Below are 27,089 nucleotides of genomic sequence, written 5' to 3'. Positions count from 1 at the left end.
TTCTTTATTTTTGGCGCGAATAACACATGCGAAGATACGGTACTCAGCTCACTTCCACTATAAAGTAAGGCTGAAAAAGCGAGCGGTGGTGGTTCTTCATACCTCTGCGATCTTTCAATGCTGCATCGATTGCTAGTGACATTTCCTTCATAAATCTTATCTTGTGCCGTCAACATAGTAGACAGAGTACGCCAGGCGACGTTGAGAGTACGAAAACGCCGCTCAAAATTAAAACATCTGTAGTTGTGAGCAAGTGGCGCCATCGATTGCATGTTGTTTGCACTAGTTTCCAGCGGCGACGCCAAGCGCAAGCTGAGTGTAGCTCGGTGCCCAGCTGGACTTCGTGTCAGAGTCCAGAGTTCTAACTTTGGTTCTGACCCTCACCCACGATGGCCTTACCAAAAATAGCACTATACATGCTATACATAAACCTCCCACTTTCCCTTAAGCATGCTTAAGCCTCAGGCCATCATGCTATTATCCATGTCAATATATAGACTGATGAATGAATTTTCCTTTCGCCACATGTACCATAACTTTGAAGGAAGGAAAACGTTGATAAACACTCAGAAATTAATCGTGCTACATAAAATATATAAAGAGTCCCTCGTTGACAAATGACATACTTTTTTTTTTACTATCCAGATAGGTGAGCCAATGCACCAACTTTGATAAGAGGGTTAGTATCTGTTTTATATAGCTATGCAAATTAATCCGAGGTCAAGCATTTGATTTCCTGGGAATGCATGCGCATCAATGCTTGCAGCCGTATTTATGCAGGGGGAGGTTTAGCTACAGTCTGAGGAGGTTTCAGGAGCAGCAAAACAAAAAGCAGCAACAAATCTTTCGTTGAGTCAAACGCAGAACGAGCGAGCGTGGTTGGAAGACTGGAAAAGGTCGTGATAAATCAGAAAAGACAAGGCCGTGAGGGAAAATAATATATGTGCGTGCGGCAACTCCCGGAAGGAAGTCAAAATCGGGCTGAAAGGGCCCCCTGTGATGTACTGGGCGTTGACATGTCGCTGAACTGCGCAGTAGAGATTGCGAGAAAACCTTGTAAGACATAGTTGGCAACGGCTACCGTGGTGAACGACCGATCGTCCGTCCTTGCTCTGCCCCTAACGCTGAGTCATTTGAGATTGAATCAACGGTTCCGAAAACGAAACTAACGTGATATTTTTTTCACAAAAAGCACTTTATTTAATGACATTAAATACTAAATTTCGCTAAAATTTAACAAAATTTTAGCAATTTTAAACAAACTTAGGTGCAAAATTTAGTGTTTAGGCCACAATTGCTTATTTGTGGCACAGTTTTTTTTTTAGTTTATTTAATGAGGTTTGCAGACGGCACGCTTTCTCGAGGCCAAAAATGGCATCGGAACGTCGTCTGCTTCCGCAAAGGACGCAGAAACGCAAATTTTAACAGCTGTTAGCGCCAGTTGCGCTTCAAGTAGCGATCATCCTTAGCGTCGGCAACCCTAAAGCGCATTCCACTTGGTCACCTGACGAGCTTTTGCCGGGTTATTTTTGTATTTTTTGTTCCTGTTTCGCAATAGGGTTAAAAACCTAGAGCGCGTGAGCCCCCCTCTTGCCAGACGATGTAGTGATGGCGGCCGCGGAGGACCCCGAGCAGACCGTGTTTACGTTGGACTTGCTGCCGCACGAGGTGATCCTGCACATCCTGTCATTCCCGCAGATCGAAGTGGTCGATCTCCTGCGCTTCTCCGAAGTGTGCTCAAAATTCCGCGATGTCGTGTGCAGCAACGACCTGTGGAAGAAGAAGTTCGCTAGGCGGTAAGTCAAAGACCCCCGTGTTGAGCTCCGCGACAACTTCCATTTCTTTGCCACACGGAGCTTGTGTTTGTTGGGCGACGCGCGCTTTGTGGTGCGTTTACGTCGCGCTGTCATCACGCTGTCGTTTGACTGATCGGTTCTGTGTCGCACCAACAACATCGAGCAGCGTGTAGGGATGATATGAGAGCCGTCGCATCCGCTCTGTTAACCAGTGTGCATAGCGACAGACGCTGGTTACTATTCGCGATCAGCTGTTCACGAGTACCCCTAACGTGTAAAGTGCCGGACTATACCCCGCTCGCCAGCTGTCGGCGATTGTTTCGTGCGAACAATCGGCCATAAGCTGTTCTAATTAAGAAGCCATTCTGCGTTGCTAGGATCAAGAAACCGGACGAGAAACTGCAACGCATGATCGAAGAATATTGCGTGCGGTGTGTGTTAACTATTCGGTGTATTTCGGGAGCTCAGTTTGCGCAACGGAGCTTGGAAGCGAGCTCAAGCCTCGGTTGCTGGCGGAGTATCGAAGGTGCGCGTAGCGAGCGGGCGCCACGGTCGTCCTTGAACTGAAATACTCGTGGTCGTTGCGGCGTGGTGTGTAGCGTTGCGTACGCGCGCGCGCAGTTCGGGTCGCGTTGCTACTCCGGGATCACCTAGCGCCGCCGGGACAGGAATAGCCGCGGGTGGTCGCTGCCAGGATTGCGTACAGGTCAGGGTACGAGTGGGTGCGTAGTGCGCGGGGGTTACCCAACGCCGGACCTGCGTTGGAGCCCGAAATGGTTCGACTACGGGCGCGGACCCCCTGCGTAGCGCGTAGCTTTGGGTTGCGTGTACTTTAAATTTAGTTGCCCGTTGCGACGCGCGGTTCTGACGCACGTGGGGCTGTGACAGCTGTGGCAGCTGTAGCGTCTGACAGACGCTGTGACAGATGATGTGACATATGCACATCACCATAGATATATCTGACCTTATTCAAAACGTATTTTTTTTTGTGCAGATATCACATAACATTACTGAAAGATATCACATAACATTCCTGAAAGTATCACATAACATTCCTTTTTTAGGTCAGTGTACAATGAGCAGTTTGCCAGAGTACTGGCTTAAGCCAGAGTAGTAAAATTTTTAGTCACATTGTACAGCATCTTACCAACGATTGTAGCTTGACACTTTGACGTATTTTGAATACTGATTTTATGCTGGCCAACTCAGTAACAAACCAGGTGTTTCTTTTTCATTGCATTCTTCATGCTTATCGTGCCACATGTATTTGTCATCATTGCGTTGTTGAGAATTCGGAGTTAATATATCACTTCTATCAAAACTCCTGCATATGAGTGCCTACAGTCGGATACGACTCAAGAATGAAGCCTCAAATGCCCCTTAAAGGATAGGGGCAATCCGTAGTCAATATTACTAATTAATCCGATGTCATGCTACCATGACAGGTGATTAGCTATGGATTAAACATGATGTCATAAAAATCGGTCAATGCTATTGGCTGGAAGGCCAGCCTCATTTAAGGGGCATTTGTGTTTGCTTCCTAAGTTGTATCGGACTCCACATCATGAAAATTGGTCGACGCTGTTGTCTTCCCCACTGGCTTCCTTTGGGCAGAATTTGCCACTTTGTTGTTGATCGAGTTGTATTGAGCTACGGGGTTTAGGCATGACACCGCTCTTGACTGAAAGATGTGTATTTCATTGAGTAAAATTTCTTTTACTGTTTTGAATTGTTATGTGTACTATATTAGTTCATTAGTGGTTAATAAAGCGTCGAAAAAGTATTTTGTAATTTTTCAATCATAATGCCTTCCTTTGAATAGTTCTAAATAAGCCACTCACACCAACAGTGATAGCTCCCAAACAAACTAACGTACACCGTAATGCTTAGAACAGAGTCTGTGATGAGTTCACAGGCAATTATCGGAAGAAAGCTGAAAACGTACACTAAAATCGGCTTCCCCGAAAGTATGTATACTCACTCTTATAACAAGCCACAGCATGAAAAATTATTAGTCAATTTCAGTTATCCTAGTTCATTGCATGCCTTGATATGTAATAAATAAACATGCAAAGGTTCAAAAGAAAAGTTTTGCTGAGTGTAACTTCATTCATGTGAGCATAACATAAAAAAGAACAAATTTGCATATTCAGCAAAGTCCTAGAGTGCGAAAGTGCTCCACACCAGTAGGAAGGTTCTCCTTAAGCATTTCCTTCATCTTTTTTTTTGTATGTCTAGCAACTCGCCTTTTTCCTTTGTTTTTTTTTTTTTTTTTGCTGTTTCATTTAGCGTGGTGCAGGTAACAATTTAGCCTGTAACTTTTTAAAGGCATTAGTTAGAATTTTAATTCATTTTGTTAAAGTAGAATAATGTTTGCTGTTATAAAAATATATTAAAATGCAAAATGTCATTCTTAAAGAAAAGGGGCATTTCAAGAGTGTCGTCATGCCTTAAACCGAATTCCGGCTGATGTCTACGAGACACCAGAGATTTCAGAGATTTCGTTTCATTTTATTCTCTGTTTCATTAAGCTAAGCAAAGCATCTCTTGACCTTCACACTGTTACGTGCCCCCTAGTAGGCGAACTAAAAATGTATGCCAGTCTTTCCCCTTCCCCTCTCTCTCTCTCTCTCTCTCTACGTCTTGGCATCTGTACACGTGCCAGCTCATGACAGGTGTCCCTGAGCTAACCTGTCAGTAATGGTAGGATTGTCATCATCTTGTGTTGAAACGTATATGGTTGAGCAACCTGTGGGCTCACGTTTCTTTTTTGCGTCTAAAAATTAGTCTAACTTAGTAAGGCGGAAACTTGGGCTAGTTGGAATGCATTTGAAATCATATTTGCTAGCGCTTAATTGGACACAAGGGACAAAAGAACACGTACGCACAGGAGAGACGCTAGTCTTCAACTGCCGTTTATTGGAAAAAACATACAACTCTTCTCAAGGTTATAAAAATCACACACCTCTAGTAGTGGTGTCGTGCTTAAAGGTGCACTGAAGAGGAAACTGAACTCTTCTTTTTGCCGCAGGAACTCAATCTACACGCTCCGAGCATTCTTGGAAACTTCGACTTATTGCCCTGTGTGGCCGATTTTTCTTATTAAATCGAATTAACATCCGGCTCCCGCCTTTATTTTTTCAGGTCTCCCCGTACGGTGGGCGGAGTCGACCAACGCGGGGAGTACCTTTCAGCCAGCTCCGTGGAGGCTTTGCTTTCACTTTATTTTGTTTTTTAGGTTTCCGTGAATAAATAGTTTCATTCGCAGATAATATAGCCGCAAAATAAGCCCGCAGAAATAAAATTACGCGCGGACTATTTGCTTCTACGGATTACTATGTATTACTCTGCCGATGGCAGAGTGGCAAGCCGCCACGGGACTGGGTGAAAGGCACTCCACGCGTTGGTCGACTCCGCCCACCGTACGGGGAGAATTAAAAAAAAAAAGGCGGGAGCTGGACGTTAATTCGATTTAATTAGGGAAATCGGCCACACAGGGCAATAAATCGAAGTTTCTAAGAATGCTTGGAACGTGTAGATCGAGTTCCCGCGGCAAAAAGACGAGTTCAGATTCCTCTTCACCGCACCTTTAAGGTACAATCTCTCTTGTTTTAGACAGACTGGCAGATGGAGTGCTGACACAATTTGATTCTTCTATAGACAAGGCTTCAAAAATTTCTCGTCCTCATTGTGTTTTCATTGTGGCTAGTATGCATTGCAATCTCATACTGCAAATCTCATAGTATGCAACCTCATTGAACTCTGCACAAAGCCCAAGCAGGAAACCCACAGTGGTGTCGAGAACCGGCGCACCCAGAGTTACCGATGCTCACAGTGAAGCCAGCACTTTTTTCTTTCACAACACATTTTTTTGTGATAGTGCGGACGTCATTGTCACAAGACGGACGTACTGGTGGTCGCTACAAGTGGGCTTAATCCGCTGTCGGTTGATTGTAAACTTAACACATTCATATGGTGACTTTGTGTATCTTTTGGAACAGTGTAGCATAGACAAGTTATATTTTTTAAGATTTTCTGCTTGATATAGTACACACCATCTCCTGTCATTCACAACTTATTTATTTATTTCAGTGACAATTTATTTCCTAATTGTACTTTAGATAGAATTGAAAGCTGGGTGAATTGGTAGAGAGAGAGAAAAAAACTTTGCTTTGGTTTATGGGGTTTAACGTCCCAAAGCGACTCAGGCTATGAGAGACACCAGAAAAAAAAAAACTTTATTATGCATTTATACTTTTTGAAGCATGAAAGAATAAGTTTCTAGCTGTGTGTTTCAGATTTTAGGGTTTCTTCTTTGCTAGCTTTTTTGCTGTGGTAAACAGTTGTGAGTGTCCTTCGTCCTGTTTGCATGTGTTTTCTTCTTGTCCGTGTTTTTGTTGCAGTTAAGAAAGGATGTACACCTGCCGTGAAAAGTTTATGGAAGGTGACTTTTTAAAAGAAATTAGATTTTTTTTTTTTTTGCATCCAGGCACATTGCTTAAGATTTAATAGCGCAATGTGTAATTCATACAGTCTCAGATGAGCCGCCAACGTATATTCTGGGATGCGTTGAAAGGCGGCGAAGAAATTAAATGTTTTCGCTTCTGTTACCTTCCAAAAGCTTTTTGTCTCTGGTTGTACTTTGGTTATAGCATGTAGACTGTCTTAATTTGTTCCCTGTGCATATAATGCTAGATGCCCGTGTACTGTGCGATGTCAGTGCACGTTAAAGAACCCTAGGTGGTCGGAATTACCGGAGCCCTTCACTACGGCGTCCCTCGTAGCCTTAGGCCGCTTTGGGACATTAAAGGGACACTGAGGAGAAATTGAAGTTGACTTGCATCGACAGAATACCAGCTCCTGATTACAAAAACGCCATTCATACTGACAACAAAGCTCTTGTAACATAGAAAAGAGCAAGAACCAAAATACAGGTATCGCCGCCACAGGCCAAACTCGCAAGTACAAGCTTCATGGCGTCATAGAACAAAACAGTGTTGCTAGAACCAATAGTTATAGCAACACTAGGACACGAGAATCTACGAATCACTGAGGCGCAGCAAATGCATGCGCAAATCTCCTTGACGTCGCCAGATGGCGCCATGTACCCGATAGCTACGCGCGCTCCTGCAGCGCCGGGACCAATCAGCGCTTGCTCTCAGCGGTATGGGGGCTTCCGGTATTCCGCTAACGGTAACAAGGTACACGGTATGCTAAAGGCGTCTATTTGCGAGAACTTCGTTGACGACTTCGAGAACGGGATCCATTGTAACGCTGGCAAAACACCGGTGCAAATGTAAACGAAGCGACGGCCGCAATAGCCGATAGATGCCTTCAACGTGCGGCCGGCGGTAGCTTTCTTTTCGGCTGCTGCTGGGCCGCACTACTGGCCGCAAGAAATCACGGAGTCTGCGTTACGTCATGTGAATGTCATGTTTCACGTCACTTAGTTCTGTGTCGTCATAGCAGAATCCCAAGTTTGAATCAGAGCGGCGGGAAAAACTATTTCAACTTCGAATCCAAATTTCTTAGAAATAAATGCATCTTTCGCTGCCGGCCAAGTGGCAACAAAGCCATGAAATGCCGAACTATCGGATTTTGCTATAAAAAAATATTAATAGAGCTCTCCTCAGTGTCCCTTAAACCCCCATAAACCACAAGTACATCCAGTCTCAGTCCCCATCCTCAGGACCTCCTCCTCTAGCTCTAGACTGTCATTTTGTTGATAAGATTGATGTTGGATGTTGATAAGATTGATGTTGGATGTTGATAGGATTGATGTTGGATGTTGATAAGATTGATGTTGGATGTTGATAGGATTGATGTTGGATGTTGATAAGATTGATGTTGGATGTTGATAAGATTGGTGTTGGATGTTGATAAAACAAAGGTGATGTGACGTCTTTGTCACAGGTGGCCTGACTTGTTCCGCCAACACAATGCTACAAACACACGGTGGCGTGAAGAGTGCCTGGAGCGCTTGTCGTGCGGCCGCAAGCTCCGGTCCTGGGTGTCGCAGATGTCGCGCGACTTCTACGCCCACGATGAGCTCTCGGAGGATGCCTTCAAAGGGATCTCGTCCCTGAGCGACCACCCGCGGAAGCTGCTGTTCTTCAGCGACGAGCTGGCAGCCATCTTGGACAATGAGCAGCCGTGAGATCCTTGCGCTTTTCCGCTTTTGGTGGTTCATTTTATGTTGTGTTTACAACTGGACACACACCTTTGATAATAGTGCCCCCACTGTAAGCTTTTTTGCTGAATAATGTTGGATCACTTTGCCAGGTTTTCATGGTGTCATGGTGATGTTTGGCTGTCGTCTTCATAAATGACACCTCTCGCTTTCTTTTTACAGTTCATGTTGCACTGCTCATCTTGATGCAGCTTTTAGCATTGTGGACCCACTGGATCACATCTTTGTTACCATGAGACATTCGTAAATGTATTGTTTAAAAGCAGTAGTGTCCCTTCAGAACGAATTTGAAGGGGTGAGACAACGTTTGTGTTATCAGATGTTCATCTTAACAGAGGTGCCCCTAGGAAAGATATGTGAGCATGCTGGGTGTGTCCATATATATGTTACATGAAGACAGCTAATAAAATAGCCTGTTAGAGTTAGGGTAATTGAAAATACACTATTTACTGTGCTATGCGTGGAGTGAGTTCAAAACAGAGCATCAAACAAGCTCATATTGTTCTATTTGATATGGCATTAGTCTAGTTCGTTTTTTTGACTGTCTCTTTTTTTTCTCACTATATCCCAAAGCGAGCCCATTACACCTAGTGGCACGGTCAAAGACATTTTATTAGATCTTCTTACTCGTCCCAGCATACTCTATGTATCCCACAGCGGCTGCTATTTGCATGTATTTTTTTTTTCTGATTTTTGCTTTCCGTCCCGCTCCAAGCGCTTTGAAGGAGCCCAGCAGGGTAGGCGTGAGTCTCTCTCTTATCTCTTCTTATCAGCTGCATAGCTGTTACCAACACCACAAGCAGACAGACCACGCGTCTCTTTCCGTACGTCGCAGGCGATGTGCGCGGCACCGATATCTGGGCATCTCTGCACCACGATAAAGCGTGTTGTGACGCCGAATCAGTTAAAAAGGCGGCCCATGAGTTTTTGAGCCCAAATTCAACTGTCAGCTACCAAGTGCACTTTGCACGTACGTGTCTTTTAGCTGGTGGGAAACAGCACACAGCACGTGACGCACACGCGATGCCAAGATCTAGCCGTGTCAGGTCTGTGCTTCAGTGCAGGCGTGTAGATGCCCTGCCTTTTCCGCACCGGCAAGAGCACTGCCCACTGCAGGGCAAAGGCCTCTCCCATGTTCATATGAACATATGAACAAATCAGTTTGATCTTAAATACAGAAAACGATAAATTGAGTGCTAAATGGCTGAAATGTACTCCCAGCCGCTGCGGTGGCTCAGTGGTTACGGCGCTCGGCTGCTGACCCGAAAGACGCGGGTCCGATTCCGGCCGCGGCGGTTGAATTTCTTTGGAGGAGAAATTCTAGAGGCCCATGTACTGTGCGATGTCAGTGGACGTTGAAGAACCCCAGGTGGTCGAAATTTCCGGAGCTCTTCACTACGGCGTCCTTCATAGCCTGAGTTGCTTTGGGACCTTAAATCCCATAAACCAAACCAAACCAAATGTACTCCATCTTTGGGGTGATTCTTCTAAGTACACCAGGCTCAGACTGCACCCGTTGAAAGATGGCTGAGGACGACCGCTTTCTCCCCCCCCTCTGTGCAGGCACGAGGAGCTGACGCTGAAGTACTATGCCCGTCGGGTGCAGTGCCATGTCTGCCATGAGCACATGAAGCAGTGCTGGGAGTCCTACCTGGGGGGTGCCTCGGAGCCCAGCCTGGAGGAGGGCGCCCTGCTCCTCTCCCAGTGGTGCCAGCCCCTGCACCGGGTGCCCCGGGCATGGGTGGTCCACACCCTGGACGAGCTGGCACGCAGGGCCAAGGCCATCGTGGCCACCCGGCACCCCGGACACCCACTCGTCCGCTGCGACTGGCAGCTGAGCACCGCCGGTGAGGGGCCCTGATCACCACCTTTTCTTTAGCGGGATATCGTTAAGGGCCCCGTTAACCAGAAAATCCGGTGTCGGCCTTGTGAGCGAGAAACCACGAGCAAGGCTGTAGCAAGTGGTTCCCAGTGAGCAACCTAGGAGGCAGGTGGGCCGCCTATATCACGTGACCTTATTGCGGCATCACAACCTGCCCAGCGGATAGTAAGCAGAGTGCCCACCGTGTCAGGTGGTAGTTAGATTAATGACTAGTCTCTCTGGAAAAGAAACCTGGGCCGCACAAGGCCCACCGCTGGGAGCACCTGCCATCGCTTAACAGGTGCCACTGTGCCAGGAGGGGTACGAGGACTTCCAGGAATCTGTGAATGTAAAGTAAAGAATGACCGTCTGCATATATACGCCATCGTGTCATACCCTTGAGGCAGAGCTTAAGTGTCCCCTCCAATTTTACAGCACTAGCTGTAGTGGCCTGTTCTCTCAGGTTTCATGTTGTTGTTGTTGTCGTCGTCTGATCCGCATGCTCCAGTGCACATTGAAATATAGACAGAGCTGCTGGTTCCGGATTGATCGCTCTATGGCCACTCTACTATGGACTGCACCCAAATTCGTAACAGGGCCTTAATCTGGACATTCATGATTCTGTTAATCACTTCACAAACTAGCTAGCGCCGATCACCAGCTGTACCCTGACGGCAAGCAGCTGCAATTTTTTTCTCTGAATATTGTCTAGAAATTTTAAGTGTGGCTTAGTGGTTGGGAAATTGACTAAACACCATGTCTAACAGGTAAGAACAGGTGGTCTCTGAACATGTGGTCTCTGAACGGGCAGTCTCTGAATGGGCAGTCTCTGAACGGGCAGTCTCAAAACGCTCTCTCAAAGGAGGCTCTCTCAAGAGAGGCACTCTCGGAACAGGTGATTCAGAGCATGCAGTCTCACTAGGCACTTTCAGAACAGATGAGCTCAGCACAGATATTGTGTACATTTTTCATCGTGAACAAGGAACCCATAAGGATCCCAAAACAATAAGCAGCACTCTGACTTGGTTATTGAGTGAAGATTTGACTATTAGTGCTCTTTCTCCTTCATATAGCACTCATATAGTGCAAGCAGCATGACAATTTAATAGCAGCATCTGGCACTAAACTGGCTATAATCAGTACACAGCGGAAAGGTAGGAAGGAGTACAAGATAACAAAACTAATTTTTGGAGATACTGCTACAGATGTGCTTTCATTTTCTTCTCGAAACTCTCCCAGTACACATAATCTTCTCTGACATTAGAGGTGATGTTGGTGAAGTCAAGAAGTTTGTTGTGATGGATTACTTGCAGTTTGTGCAACAAAAGGGTTATATGAAATGAGCTGGAGAGACCCTTACCTGACAACAATGAGGATCACAGAGACGGCATGTGCTTAGCTGGCAGCTACTCGGAGCACCTACGACACTGCGGGGTTTTCCTTTTATACCCATATACCGTACACCTTACCTACTTGAGCCTTCAAAGGGACATGAGCTACCTGTTATATTAATTCGCCATAAAGATATGAATCATCATCATCATCAGCCTGACTACGCCCACTGCAGGCCAAAGGCGTCTCCCATGTATTCGTGTAGCAAAAAGCTACACGAATGCATCAGTAAATTGTAATTGCCTTCTGTCTCGCATTTCGGGGTTGTATAACTCTGTATATGTGTCCTCTTTTATGTGCTTTGTATATACGTATGTACTTTTTATATGTATACACTCTTTAATTTTGTATTGTATAGCATTTCTCTGTATATACCGCCTGTCGCTGCTCTGTAAACGTCTCCGGAACTCAGTCAAGGCCCAGTCGGTCCTTTTAGCCCGGAGAATGTTCCAGTGTATAACTGGAGAATAAATTGAATTGAAAAGTCAGTCGAATTTTACTAACAAAGTGAGATACTTTATCCCGGTGTTCCCTGTAATGTTGTGCATGCTCACAAGTGTTGTTGTTCATGGTTGGTGGTTGTTTTCACGCAGCCCTGTCGGAATCGAGGTGGAGCCCCAGTGAGTGCCGGTCGCTGCTTGTCTGCATCAACCAGGCCCTGTTCCACGAGTTTGGCCTGGCGGGTGACCGGCAGCACTACCACACTCCAGACAACTCCTTCATAGACAAGGTTGGGATGATCCCCCTCCTCCTCGTGTCTTCTTATTACAGTCGCATGGTGGCTGACATGTTCTGCTGTAGAGATTTTGCAGAGAGGCTTGTTCCAGTTAAATGGCTGACACCCCTTGAATTGTCCACTTATCAGTTATGGATTTACATAGTTCAATTTTGGATGTTACACAGTGTTCATGAGACGAGGCAGTAAGAGGCCTAGATTCTATTTGAAGTAGTCTTTTACTGACTTTAGCACATCAACAAGTGATGGCAGCTTAAAGACTGTGGCATATTATTTGCTTGTGAGTAACATACATTTTTAGAAATGCTCATGTTTTGTAGTCATGCCGTAGCACCATGAGAAGCAGCTCATTCACACTCACTCATGTATATTTTTCTCCTCTGCCCATTCACTCGCACTGACATTAACTGGTGTGAGTATAAATGAGGTGAAATGAGTACTCTCGTGAGTGAATGTGCTGGCCTTTGTTTATACTGCAGTGGCTCTGAATCCTTTTAGTATTGGGAAACCCACAATGTATTTCAGAAGTTTCTGAAGAACACTGCGCGCCTTGGCTTCCATCTGGTCCTGCCTAAGATGCATGCAAAAAAATTGCACGCAGACCCACGGCACCTCAGAAAATGCCCAAATTCAGTTAATAATGATTGGCTTTATAATGACACGCTTTGCTGTAAACAGTTGTGGTGTGATTAGCCTCAAAATAAAGTGGGTAACAGTAAGGTTGGTGATGCTCAGGGAACCCAGAAAGCGCTTCAGGAAAGTTCTGGGGAACCCAGTTTTGGGAATCCCCGCTGCAGTGCATTGTTTTGTTGTGCAGCGGTTCCATACCTTGGGCGTTGACAGTGTTTGGATGCCTTGTCTGCACATCCGACGTTGTTGAAAAGGCCTCTGACGTAAAATGGTGTGGACATCGATCCCCTCCCCCGCCAACCCAATGCAGGTTCTGGAGAAGAAGAGCGGCATTCCCCTGACGCTGTGCGTCATATACGAGGCCGTGGCCAGGCGCCTGGGCGTGCACTGCCTGCCGGTCAACTTCCCCACACACTTCCTGCTCAAGTGGCTCGAGCACCCTCAGTGAGTTCCAGCGCCAGCTCTCCATTTATATGCATTTCATTCTTTACTGATGCTCAAATTTTTTCCAACCTTCCTTGTAAGCATACTTGCAGTTTGTGTTTAACAAACGAGATAATGAAAGTTTGCTACAAAGTGGAAAAAAAAAATGTTTCTCCCCGAGCCAGAAAAAGCTGTGTTGAAATTATTTCCAGAGGATGTGGCACTGTCAAACTGGTGGTTCACAAAGTGAACACAACCTGAACAGCTGAGCCGTGGAAAAGTGCAGGCATGGATGCCCTGAAAGGGCCTTAGCAACAGACACAAATGCACATTGTACTTCTAGCGATGCAATAGACGAGCTGTCCTTTGAGTTTTGCTTGAAAGAGGGGTTGCAAGCTGAGAGTTGTGGCCTGTTTTTGGTTATGAAACAAATGCTTTGAAGCATAACTCGGCTCTGGACATCACCGTCTGGCTTTCATCATGTTCGCAGGTGATGCGCTGGTTTCGCATAAATAGTTCCACACATTTTTATGTGGCCGCCCCTTCTTCCAGTCGCCCTCACCAAGAGTGCCCTCAAATCTGACCCCAGAAGAGAGAAAGAGAGCTCCAAACGGAAAAGTTGTGTTGACAGAGTTGTCTGTGCTCTTCCCGCCTGGTAACTGTTAACACGATAGGGTTAAGGTTCCTGTTAAGTGAAAAGTGGCGCCGTGACTCGAAATCCTCATTGATCAAGAGGGTCGTGATGTCAGAGCCATATCAATTTCGCTTGAAAGAATAATTGATTGATTAAATGCTGGGATTGAACCCCTGTCCCTTGGGCTGTGAGCCAGACACGCTACCTCTATACGCCACCGAGATACCAAGATGCGCTCGTTCAGTGAGGCTAAACGGAGGCCTTGTATGAGCACTTTGCTTGGCACTGTGTGTAGAGTACTGTACAGCAGCACAAAGCGTACAGTACAGCAGCGCGTAGAGTACAGTACAGCAGCGCGTAGAGTACAGTACAGCAGCGCGTAGAGTACAGTACAGCAGCACGTAGAGTACTGTACAGCAGCACATAGAGTACAGTACAGCAGTACGTAGAGCACAGCGCGTAGAGTACAGTAGAGCAGCGTTTAGAGCACAGTACAGCAGCGCATAGTTCAGTAGGTTGCTAATTCATTGCCTTGATCAAGGTCACTCTCTAACAGTATTGTGTAACACTGTTAAGGTAACTTAAGTGTCCCCCTGACAAGTTTTTTCCCATCTTGCACACGTAGTAGTACATTGGTTGTCCTTGCACTGCAGGTTGCCAGAGGACCAGCGGTACACGTACATCGATGTCTACCACGGGGGCCGCTTCATGGACCAGGGCGAGTGCCCCTCACTGTGCCCAAACTTGCAGCTGGACAGGAACACCTGCTACAGCGCACTCCGCACACCCAAGGTTGGTTGGAATTCAATCAGTGAGTGCATCCACTTTGATTGCACTCAGTTTTTGATGCAAGAGCTTCACAGGTGCTTCACTTCGTTGTAAAAATGTGCTGATGATATCAGTGATGCCAGTACCCTATCATCCCTGGGTGGTCGAAGGAAAAAAATCTTTATTTAACAAATGTGGCTTAATGACATCCTAGCTGAAATCGAGAGCAAGAAATGGGCTTGGGCAGGGCATGTAATGCAAAGGCAAGATGACCGGTGGTCCCTAAGGGTAACGGAGTGGATTCCAAGGGATGGCAAGCGTAGCAGGGGGCGGCAGAAAGTTAGGTGGGCGGATGAGATTAAGAAGTTTGCGGTAGTAAGGTGGCCCCAACTGGCGAAGGACAGGGTTAATTGGAAAGACATGGGAGAGGCCTTTGCCCTGCAGTGGGGATAATCAGGCTGATGATGATGATGATGTATGCAGCCTACAGTTTGTGTGCTTATTTCCTCAAATGCTGTCTACACTTGAGGTTCTTTAATCACGCTATCCTTGAGAAAATGCATCTTCAAGCTCAAGTGTCTACCATGGCCAGTTTTCGGTGGCTAGCATGCATAAGTTAGCAGAAAGCAACAAGTCCGACATCAGCAACTGACCGCCACCTTAATCTTTTGAGGAGCTTCTCTGAACTACCGTAGGTGATGTCTGAACTGAGTGAGTTCCACATTGTAGGCGAATCTCTTCAGCCACTGTTTGCCGCCAGCATACAAGTAGCTCCGAACCCTCTGTGGGAGTAACACCATCACACTTTCTTGCAGAGCTATGAAGACACTGGAAAACTTCACTTTTGTGCAAAACTCACAACAGCAGAGTTTTCCATGACAGCCGAGTTTTCCAGTGTCTGCCACAACGTCACAACAGTGTGTGAAGGTGTCACTACCACAGAGGATTTGGAGCTACTGGAGTTTTCTACAACTCCACAGGGGTGTTTTGTTGGAAAAGTCCACATCGGGCACAGGTCGGTGCCCAAAGAACTGCCCTGTGAGTTCACGTCTCTCTCTCCTCCTTACGCATCATGATGTGCAGGTGCTGGTGCGGATGTGCTGGAACCTGGTGGAGTCGTGGCGTCAGTTTGAGGGCAACCTGGGCATGCAGGGCCTGCGCTACGCCCTCGAGCTGCTCGAGCTGTTTGAGGGCCGGGGCCGGCACCGCACCGACCCCATGCGGGGGGACATCGAGCACCGGCTGCTGCTGGCACGTGTCTACCTCCACCTGGGCATCAACTACGAACAGGTGGGGGAAGGGGGACGCAAATTGATAAGGATGTGTGTCGTGTCCCAAAGACTGGGCGGTGCTGTTTCTGGCTGATTCTGTCCCTTGGTAGATGGCTCAACAAACGGTCATCGCGGCTCAACACGTGGCCCCTAGTTTTCTACAGTTACTAGAGCAAATCATAAAGTCTTTGCCCCTATTTTTTATCAAGCAATATAAAGTACATACTGGTAATTACGAATGTATGTATTATTCTACGTACCCTACACTGTTTTTTAGATATAAGTCCCCATACCGCTAGGGCTTGGGTAGGGTATGTAATAACCGCTGGTCCTTAAGGGCAACGGAGTGGATTCCAAGAGAAGGCAAGCGTAGCAGGGGGCGGCAGAGAGTTAGGTGGGCGGATGAGATTAAGAAGTTTGCGGGAATACGGTGGCGGCAACTGCCGAAGGACAGGGTTAACTGGAGAGACATGGGAGAGGCCTCTGCCCTGCAGTGGGCGTAGTCAGGCTGATGATGATGATGATGATGATACTGCGGCAGACATTTCAGACATCACAGCACTAAATTTGAGATGCCCCTGTGGTAGAATTCGTCCGGCTGACTACGGAACCACGGTTGGACTGCTGTCTTTGTTATCACTGTCCTGCCAGGAACTTCTTCAGCGGACCGGAAACGTGGAAATCACTAGGGGCGAGGTCCGGACTGTGTGGTGGAGAGTCCACACTCTCGCAGTGAAATGACTAGAGCTTGTCAGCGGTTCTGACTGCCACATTAGGGCTCACATTGTCGTGAAGAATAATTGCGTTCTCCACATTGAGAATCCCTCAGCGTTTTTGCCTGATTGGAGCCAGCAGACAGCAGATGGCAGGCAAGTCCTAGAAAGGTCCACCGCTTGGAATACTTCACATTTAAAGCCGCAATTTGGCTAAAAAAAAAAATAGGGGCAAAGACTTGCTGATTCTCCCTCGTACAAGATAAATCAATGATTCTGAATTCTTTGCGGGATTGTGTATTAGCAGCCACATTCTAGCTTTTGGCTGATATTGTGTTTGTGGACAAAAGTGGGAATCGTGTGATGATAGCATTGTGAGTAATTTAATTGCGTGAATTCTCTTCAAATCTCAATCTGGTAATGAATCTGGTTGAATCTGGTAATGATTGAAATTCTACTGATGCTTTGACATGCTTGCTTCTGCATCCACTCAGACTAGCACATCAAACACAGCTTCTGTGGCAGCAACACGCCCATGTGCTGTTTTGGAAGAGTTGTGATACGAACGCCTGTTGCAAGCGTTGTGTTACCATATTTGCACAGATATACCGTGAATTTTCTCGTAAATCATCTGTTTCAGTATGTGCCTTGCATTATGTATTGAACCAAGCTAAGAATATTGTTAGAATTTTTCTTTTTTTTTTTTTGGTATGTGTGTGTTTTTGAGATACTGGCAGCCAGCTCGCCTTCTAGGCTTGCGAGCTGCTAGGAAAAGCCAACTTCTCGACGATCTTAGGCCATCGAGGTGAAGTGCACTGCACGCGTTGGCCAGAGAGTTGCCACAAAATTGAATAAAGGCAGCGTTGACTGCTGAGAAAGAAGAGAAGGCAGTCAAAACGCAGTGAGGAGTAGGGAAGAAAAGAAAAAAAAGGAGCAAACGGGCACAATTTGATGCAACACAAAACACGAAGCAGCAAATCAAGAAACGGCGGCACAGCAGCTGCTGCTGCGCAAAAGGCCGCATGTGTTAACGTGCAGGAGGCTTTCTGCAGAATATTGCAGATTCCTTGTTCTCGCCCCAGAAAAGTAAGGGCCTTAAGCATACTACTGGTTTGGATTGAGCCCATTGGTATTGGGATGTAATCTGAGCAGCTGATTCTGCTGATTGAAGCATAAACTATGTGTTGAGAGTGTGAAAAAAAGACTCCACACTCGGATAAACTCATCGAGTTGGCTGTTGATGTGCATGGTGGATTCAAACCTTGGCCACAATTTTTAGCCATTTCATACTTTGTGCTACGGCTTTAAGATCATGATGCTGATCCTCATAGGATGCTGTAATCTTCAGAAAGAGCTGTGGGTTTCAAGCAGCTCTTAACAATGCCTTTGAGTGAGTGGAAGAGTGGGAGGGGCATTTGTTGGAATGTGCCATGTTCATTGCCGCCTTTGTTTGTTCACTTTTCTTTGTTTGGTCACATCACACACCCTTGAATGCGCTTCATCCTAAGCCATCACCACCAGCTGGCCTCGAGTGTATGCGACTCAGTGACTTCCGTTCTTAAAGGGCAACTGCAGCACTTTTTTGAGAATTTCGCGATATTCAAAATTCAAATCTATATAGGCTGTAGGCGAAGCATGCCAAATTTTTTTGCGCTAGCAATTAAAATAGTGATGTAATCGATGATTGAATTTTGCGCTTCTCCTCAATGCACCGGAGGAGTGCAGGGAAATTCAGCGTGATGTCACGGAAGGTATGATTTCAAATTACCGCTGTCGTCAGCCACACCCTGCCCTGACTCGTTAGCCGCTGCCAAACAACTCTCGGCAGGGTTTGCTTTCGGTGGCGTTGGTTTTCTTCCTTCAGAGCAGGCGTTTGTGCCTTGGAAATGTACCGATACCTTCGATGACGTCATCATGCACCCCCCACTTGGTGTTATGGGCTGCGGAGAAGCTTGAAGGCCGTTCGGATATTAATCGGCGGTTACTTCACTATTTCAAGTGCTAGCCCAAAAAGACTTTGCATGCTTTACCTGCAAGTTTCACACATTCGACCCTCTGAAGCTCGTTAGTTTCTAAAACCTATGCAGTTTCCCTTTAAGACCCAACTCTGATCCGTCATCTTCTCGCTCTTCTTTTTCCCTTACCCTGCATGGGGGCTCTCTTCACAGATCCTGAGCCTCCTGAAGGGCATCGAGGCAGCCCACCCGGCGTCCAGTGGCATAGTGGCGTACATGTACCGCACCGCCCAGAGCCAGATGGTGGCCCAGCAGCAGAGGAAGGAGAGCCGCTCCCAGAGGCACCCTCGCAAGCTGCGCTCCACTCCTCGCTCACACGCCAGGGTGGCCTACGCCGTCGGCATGATCATGTGCCACAAGAAGTGAGTGTAGTACTTCACGCACGGGCCTCGCTCTCTCTTGGCTTTTTCCGGTGTGTGGTGTCCCAGAGCTGAGTGCATCATAGGGGAAGGGCCACTTCCACTGATGCCTCTGATTCTTCACCATTTCACGCTAGCCATGATCACTTTATCGCATGAAATTTTCGAGGGCCCTAAATATGAATGCCTACACATGAAGGCAAAGAAGAGCCCCATGTGACAACTCAACTTTGGCTGTTTATGTCATGAAGATATTGCCTACTGAGAGCCGAGAGAAGAGTGGTTTGGTTTACAGGGGTTTAATGTCTCAAAGCAACTCAGGTCATGAGGGACGCCGTAGTGGAGGGCTTCAGAAATTTCGACCACCTGGGGTTCTTTAACGTGCACTGACATCGCACAGTACACGGGCCTCTAAAATTTCTCCTCCATCGAAATGCAACTACCGCAGCTGGGTTCGAGCCCACGTCTTTTGGGTCAGCAGCCATCCGCCGTAACCACTGAGCCACCGCGCCGGCTCCGAGAGAATTACGAGTTGATAGTTTGTATTGCACATGAGAGAAGCCAAAGTTAAATGAATGCATACAAGGTGCATGCAACATGTAAATCATGTTTCCCAAGGAGGTTTCGTGCCTTAAAGGGGTACTGTGACATTTTCCAGACTGCCAGTTTTTCGCTTTTCAGAAATTTCTTTGTGCCATGCAGATGTCAGTTTGAAAACAGTTATAGAAATCTGCAAGCAGGAGTTAGAGTTATTGACATGTTGAAGGGCAGGTTTCAAAGGAGGCTTCAAATGCAGTTTGAAGCAGCTTGTTGCACCCAATTTAAGAGAAGCTGGGATGCCATGTTGTGCAGAACCAGCTTTAAAACACACTATATCTGGGAAATCATGGTGGTGATGTTACATGCTGGAATCATGTATAGCAAAGTGCTCTTCCTTTTGTTTCCAATAGATTCAGCATTTCTTCAGTGCATCAATGCTCTAAAGTTGGAAGTCAAACGATTCCGCTTTGTTTTGAATTCGGACCTCAATAAAAGTTAACGTTCCAAGCACGACAAACCTCGTCTCCTTCTGCAGTTGCTGGATGAAAGTGCTTCTGATTTAGGGAGTTTTTTAGTGAAAAGCAGGGGAGCTTAATCTAGCTCTGGGGTGCTTGTCTTCTCCTATGGACTTCTGGTGATTCCAAGATCGAAACTTCCTTCATCCAAGGCAGGTATACTCTGCCCGTAGGCTGTCGTTGTAGGCAACACCACATTGCATAATGTTATTCTAGTTAGAAGGGCACAGGCACCAGACTCTCAGGTCAGGCTCTTATTCCTGTTTGCTGATTTCAGTGCCTAAAGCCTTAAGAATAACCGAATGGGAGATGGTCCGCAGTATGTATGCTTCACATAATTTCTGGTAGTACTGTTATTGTTCTAAAGTTTTCAGTTTCGGTAGGCTGTAGCTTCAAAGCACAGTTCACTAGTTACATGCACTATCAGAACAGTGACACTGTTGCTTCGTTGTCAGCTATGAGTGCAGTGTGACTTGTCTACTATGCGTTTTATGTTGTAACCTGCAGAAAACAACTCTAGGAGAAAAGCACTGTTATGGTAAATTATAGTAGGATACGACTTGAAAAAACAGCGGTTGCTAACACTGGGCCACAGTCCGCTGCATCCTGTATTACTCTACTGACCAATCTCAACAGTAAATGAAATCGGTTTTTTAATATTTGATTATATTAAACAAGCTATGGTACCAAAATTCTATAACTTATATTTTTTTTTTTTCTTGCAATAAGCTTCTTGTTTAGGTATACAAAAAATGTTTCAACAACGGACTACTTTTCAGTCGTGGAGGAATTCTGTGCACTGGTCCTGAATGTGGGCGGAGCTTCACTGTAGACTTGAGTTGTATCCGACTGCAGCTAGAGCACACTGAGGCATGTCTTCTCTTTCTCTGTCATTCCTGAGGCCCTGCTTGTCATTACTAGCAGAAAAAAAAAAAACCTGGACAGCTCCTGTCTGTATTCTTTCAACAATACCCATTTGGAGATATATCTCATAACGGTTGGCATAACTACATTCTCATTGTGGAAATTCGCTTGTTAGAGTATTTTGAAATGCTGATGGGGAGCCTGCTGAAATGATGCTTAAGGCTTATGGACTGTGTTGGGAAGATCTTGTGACACTGCAGGTAGTGAACAAGACTTTGTGCTGCCATTTGCCGCTGCTCAGGTACCACTACCAGTGCGTCATCTACGGCTGGGACGGCAAGTGCGCGGCCAACCGGGACTGGATCTTCCAGATGGGCGTGCACAACCTCAACCACGAGGACAGGCAACCCTTCTACAATGTGCTGGTGGAGGACGGCTCCAACCGATACGCTGCTCAAGGTACTACACTCTTCTCCCATTCCTCCCATCTCCCAGCAAAGTGCACCCTCAATTTGATGGGAGTGAGACGCAAAAAAGGCCACTACCGTCTGGAAGACGTTGAAGTAATGAGCGCTAGCTGAAACTGTCGCCATTTCATCCCCTGACGTCATACTCACATAGTTCCACCTCTAGGCACCATACTGGACCGTGACGTCATCATTGGCATGCGGCAGGTGGTTGTTTCTACAGTGCTATTGTAGATGGCACTACAAGTCTCAATGCGAGATGTGCTGTTTCCTAGTTGCTGCCACAGATGGCGCTATGATCTCAGGGTGGTAGCAGACCCCACGAAATCTCGAAACGTGATGAGTAAGAGGTAGCGCTCTTAAAACGCTCACGTGCTGGGATGTTGCTGCACACTAGAGAACTCCAGGAATTCGAAATTTGTCCACAGCCCTCTCCACTCCGGCACATTCTCATAGTGCTTTTTGTTGTTTTGGCATGCGGAAGCTCACTGACCTGACATACGCTAGTGTGGCCTAACCTGCTTCTCCATCTACCTGCAGTATACTAGTAGTATATGTACTTCTTTCAGTCATAACAAAGGTGATCATGATCATTGTCATCATCAGCCAGTCTGCATCTACAATAGGCCTCCCTCACTGGCCTCCAACTAGTCCCTTCCTGCAGCGGCTGTGAAGACACTATTTCAGTGAATTCCCTTACCTCGTTTACCTTCCTGTCCATGTGCTACCCCATGGCTGCATTTCCTTCCTTTTGCTGTCCACCCTGTTACTCCATCAGACCAATGGTTATCTGCTCTGTGCATTGTGTGCATTGCTCAAGTACCGTTGATCCTCTTGATTTCAGGCAGGACTTCAGGTAGTGATAGGTGTAACATTAAGACATTGGAAGAGGGCGGAGTGGGTGAGGGAACAAACGCGGGTTAACGACATCCTAGTCGAAATCAAGAGGAAGAAGTGGGCAGTGCATGTAATGCGAAGGCAGGATAACCGCTGGTCCTTAAGGGTGACGGAGTGGACTCCAAGAGAAGGCAAGTGTAGCAGGGGGCGGCAGAAAGTTAGGTGGGCTGATGAGATTAAGAAGTTTGCGGGGATACAGTGGCCACATCTGGCGAAGGACAGGGTTAACTGGAGAGACATGGGAGAGGCCTTCGCCCTGCAGTGGGCGTAGTCTGGCTGATGATGATGATGATGACGGTGAAGCTGTAACGGACAGAAGAATGGGAGCTCACTCACTGCAAAAGTAAGCGAAATAAATAATGGAAATAATAAGGTGCAACAGTCAACACCCCCTGTGGCTATAATCTCTTTGCTGCAAGCCTTTCTGTGTGCACCCTATATTAAAAGAGTTGAAGCAGTGGCTTTTTGCAGCTCAAATTCACTGCTGGAAACTGCCATTGCCAGAGGAGGCAATCATCTCCACTTAAGAAGCATTGTGACTGGAAGGAAACATTTGAGACAATCAGCTCCACTTAAAAGACATTACGACTGGAATGAAAGATTTAACACAACATTTAAAGGGACACTGAGGAGAGCACTATTAATATTTTTTTTATAGTAAAATCCGATAGTTCAGCATTTCATGGCTTTGTTGCCACTTGGCCGGCAGTGAAAGATGCATTTATTTCTAAGAAATTTGGATTCGAAGTTGAAAAAGTTTCTCCCGCCGCTCTGATTCAAACTTGGGATTCTCCTATGACGACACAGGACTAAGTGACGTGAAACATGACGTGCGCATGATGTAGCGCAGACTCCGTGATTTCTGGCGGCCAGCAGTGCGGCCTAGCAGCAGGCGAAAAGAAAGCTACCGCCGGCCGCACGTTGAAGGCATCTTTCGGCTATTGCGGCTGTCGCTACAGTCGCTTCGATTACGTTTGCACTGGCGTTTTGCCAGCGTTACGATGGATCTCGTTCTCGAAGTCGTCAACGAAGTTCTCGCAAATAGACACCTTTAGCATACCGTGTACCTTGTTACCGCTAGCGGAATACCGGGAGCCCGCCTACCACCGGAAAACAGGCGCTGATTTGTCCCAATGCTTCAGGAGCGCGCGTAGCTGCCGGGCACGTGGCGCCATCTGGCGACGTCAAGGAGATTTGCGCATGCATTGGCTGCGCCTCAGTGATTTATGGTTTCTCGGCTCCTGGTGTTGCTAGAACCATTGGTTCTAGCAACACTGTTTTGTCCTATGATCTCATCACGCTTGTACTTGCGAGTTTGGCCTGTGGCGGCGATACCTGTATTTTGGTTCTTGCTCTTTTCTATGTTACAAGAGCTTTGTTGTCAGTATGAGTGGCGTTTTTGTAATCAGGAGCTGGTATTGTGTCGATACAAGCCAACTTCAATTTCTCCTCAGTGTCCCTTTAACGTATGGATTTCATTTTCACAGCTCATGTTAACATTTCATGCACTTTATTTAATGAATTTGCAGATTTCTCTTTAGCAACTTGGCAGATTTTGCCTTAACCACTTGAAATTCTATTGCATGGTCCTTTGCATCAGTACAACAATTGCTGTTTACAGTGTAAGAGGAAAGGCAGTAGGGAACATTCGTACTAACCCAGTTGCTACCTATGTCCCCTTCCATTTTATTTTGTCCATTATCCAGCTGCACTGTTCCTACACGTGAAGCATGCACCAAAAGGTTCCAACAAAAATGCATGCTAGCAATTTATATTGCCAGGTCTCTTATATGTATTTTGTAGTTTTATGTGCTCCACAGTGCCAGTTTCGCTTAGCATATTTTGCAACTGAGTACTTGTACCTAGTTGCGAAGAAGTGGTAGAGACGTGCAAATGGTTTTCTAGATTAGTTGTATCAACTCCACTCTGGACTTTTCTGTCTGAGCAGTAGCTGTTTGTTGTACTCATTTGTGCTGTTACAAGACTGGTTACTTAGGGCTAGTAGTTTGTGCTTTCTCCACAGTTATGACTCTACCTTTAGGGAGCAGTAAATTTGACTAGACATTTTCAAGTGTTTAGCACGTTAATATCTAGGGTTTTATCTTTTGAAAGGTAGTGCTTTCAAGGTTACAAAGTCAATGTGTATCTTATTGATCAAATTCGCTGTGAACTTCTACCTCTTTTGTTGTTCAGTTTTTCTCGTTCCATTCAAACTCTTTTAATCAAAAGAGAGGGTCGGTTTTTTTTTTTTTTACAAAAGAAGGAAGTTCAAGCTTTATTGTATCAGACATTGTAAAATAGCACGTGCTGTACATACATTGAACAATATACCGTAAAAACCCGCGTGCCATCGAGGGCGTTCGAGATGCCGCACTTCTTAAGCCCGCTTCAGCCGCCTGGTTGGCGTCACTGCAGGCTCACCTGAGCGCATCCACTCTGCGTAGCACCACCTGACTGCGTCCTTGAACGGTTTGTTTACACAACCATCAAACGGCCGCGAAAGCTTTGTCGCGTTCCGCTGCACGCGAAAAGGGCTTCTTTCTGTTGTGGCCATCCACGAATGCTTCCTTCGACGACACCAAACTGCCTCCCGGCCGCACCGTTGCCGATGTTCTCCGCAGCCAAAATCGCTTGAACGTAGCCGAGTACTGTTTCTGAGACCGTGACATCGTGCTCTCTAAAACAATATCCACTTCACGAAGCGTGCCTTACATGCGAGCACGTGCGTTGTCAACAGGCGCACCCAACGGATCAACAAAGAAACGACGTCGTGACGTCGTTTGTCGAGAGTAACAAAGCCAAGCCGTAGCCACGCGCCAATAGCGAAGCCAAGCCGTAGCCACGCCGCAAAAACGAAACCAAAACTTCCAGCAACTTCGAAAATTTTTGTTCGGATCCGTAAATAGTACGAGGCGGAAATTTAGGACGCTAATTATGGGTAAAAAACCTCGTATTATACGCGGGTTTTTATGGTAGTAGTTGCTGTAGCATAGACATGGAAACTCCTTCCTTTTTGTTGTGGAAGCTTCCAACTGTGGTAGCGCATCTAATACATCTGCTGTTTTTATTTGACACAGAAAACCTGGAGATGTCTTCAAGCCCGGCAGTGATCACGCACCCAGACATAGGGAAGTACTTTGAGCGTTTCTGCGGAACGCACTACCTCCCGAACGCTGAGAAGGAGTACGAATACCCCGAAGACGCCGAGGTGCGAGATGAACTGCTGCTGCAGACCTGCCACTGCAGTGACGATGAAGAAGAAGACGAATCTTGCAGCGTCTAGGGTTGCCTCGTTGAGCCCGCTCTTTTCAGCTGTTCGATCGGAGATCGTCAGCGGATGGGAGACTCGTTTTCCTTGGGAGCCATGTGTTCCAAGGATGCCCTTGTGGTTCAAGCCTGAGGTGAATGAAACTGCATGTGTTGAGGCTGTAATGAACAGTGTCTGTGGCGGCGTCAAGCAGAGAGGTTACCGGACTTGAGAGTTGGACAGTAGTTATTGGAGCCTCTTCATTTACTACGTTGCAGTTCTTGAGTCCTAAAACTGGGCCATACCATACTTTTTTTTGGTTTATTTTTCCAATGTGTCAGATTCTGGAGTTAACAGGGGCAGCAGTGCTTGCTTAATGTGCGGCCCTTTTACGTTTCTGGTGTACAGCAGTGTGGTTGTGCGGAAAGGAATCGTGTCATGGCAGTTTTTGTGTTATCAGTGCTGCCTTTATGGTGACGTTTACTGTATCAATGATGCAGGGGATTCAGTGAACATTTTTGTTTTCCCTTAGGGCAGCTTTCAAGGTGGTTGGTGATGTCATTCGGTAATTGTGTTCAACACGTTCTCTCGTAATGTGCTCACTCAGAGTGCAAGGATGTACATTTTATTTACGAACTTAAGCGGAGGCCGGATGACTTGCTTTGTGGGCAACTTTTGTCACGTGACAGACCTTTTAGTTCAGCATGCTGCCAGAGTGTAATGTGCATATGTGTGCCTGGGAAGTAGTCCATCATTCTGTAACGCCTTTCTGCCAGTTACCGGGCTCAAAATTCCTTGAACAATTGAAAGCACTTACACTGTATATGCTGCTTCCTGGGGAAAGGTTTTAGTGCAGAATTTGTGTTGCTATCAAGAAAATGGGCATCAACTTTCTGGGTAGTTCGTGCGTTACTTCTTTGACTTTCGCTCAGTTGGGGGCGCTTTGAACTGTCACAATGAAATCAACGTGCTGGATTTACTCTCATTGGTTAATCATCACTGGAGCTTGGGCAGGTATAGCCACTTCTCATATTTGCCTGACGCGTGATTCTGTTTTGTCAACAGTACAGACCTGCAGCTTCCTGTCGAACAGCGCCATCTAGTGTTAAACGGGAGAAATTTTTGAGAACAGATAAGAGTATGATTAAAGGTGTTCATTCCCATTGATTCTATGGCACAGTGGATTAGCGCTGTGTTTTTCAATGCGTGAGAAAGCAATCTAAATCCTCTTGCTCAAAATAATTTTTCTCCTCTTTATTTATTTTTTTTAACAGCATGCAAATCATTTACCATTGCCCCCAGTTGTATATGTTGCCTCTTAGGTTAGGTACTGAGATGCTATTGAGTATATATATCATATAACGTCACCTTTTAAAGGGACACTGACGAAAGTTCCACGGAATTATTCTTCTCAGTAAAAATTGAGTTGACGTTTTTACAGCCCCAAAAAACATACTTAAGGGCGAGAAAATTGGATTTAAATGTCTTCCCATCAGTCAGTTTAAACTCGCGACGTCCTTACCAAAAAGCACTGTTTGCAACCGTTTTGGAGAGACTGCGGTCTAGCATAACCTCTGACGCACAAAAAATATGGTGTCGACACGCACATTTTACTTAGGAAATCAACTGTTTATGGCTTCTCCTGTATTTCGTTTTTCGATCTTTTTCCAGCTTTTAGAAGCTCCGTTTTCAGTGATAATGTCCTCTTTGTGATTTGAGCATGGTATGTTATCGATAAAGGCCAACTTCAGTTTGTCCTCAGTCTGCCTTT

At 46.2% G+C, this 27,089-nt stretch overlaps 1 protein-coding gene across 1 annotated transcript; it reads left to right on the top strand.

Annotated features, from left to right (window-relative positions):
- Nucleotides 1–1,374: 1,374 nt before the first annotated feature.
- LOC149366889 (F-box only protein 21-like) lies at nt 1,375–26,891 on the top strand. Its single transcript, XM_089552921.1, has 10 exons — nt 1,375–1,796; nt 7,710–7,949; nt 9,550–9,833; nt 11,833–11,969; nt 12,916–13,049; nt 14,316–14,454; nt 15,514–15,720; nt 18,583–18,791; nt 21,009–21,166; nt 25,149–26,891. Exons 1-10 carry the CDS (start codon nt 1,609–1,611, stop codon nt 25,352–25,354), a joined length of 1,902 nt encoding a protein of 633 aa, XP_089409047.1. The 5' UTR covers nt 1,375–1,608; the 3' UTR covers nt 25,355–26,891.
- Nucleotides 26,892–27,089: the final 198 nt, after the last annotated feature.

The sequence above is a fragment of the Amblyomma mixtum genome, chromosome 1 (assembly GCF_055824585.1).
Source record: "Amblyomma mixtum isolate Tamu chromosome 1, ASM5582458v1, whole genome shotgun sequence".
NCBI lineage: Eukaryota > Metazoa > Arthropoda > Arachnida > Ixodida > Ixodidae > Amblyomma > Amblyomma mixtum.
The sequence above is the reverse complement of the archived record's forward strand: the minus strand, read 5'-3'. Positions and strand labels throughout refer to the sequence as shown.

Bases quoted from the DNA above. Each gene is read 5' to 3' on its own strand.
- LOC149366889 (XM_089552921.1), top strand. From the start codon at position 1,609: ATGGCGGCCGCGGAGGACCCCGAGCAGACCGTGTTTACGTTGGACTTG. The intron at 1,797-7,709 runs GTAAGTCAAAGA...TCTTTGTCACAG, and splicing joins AAGAAGAAGTTCGCTAGGCG to GTGGCCTGACTTGTTCCGCC. The intron at 13,050-14,315 runs GTGAGTTCCAGC...CTTGCACTGCAG, and splicing joins AAGTGGCTCGAGCACCCTCA to GTTGCCAGAGGACCAGCGGT.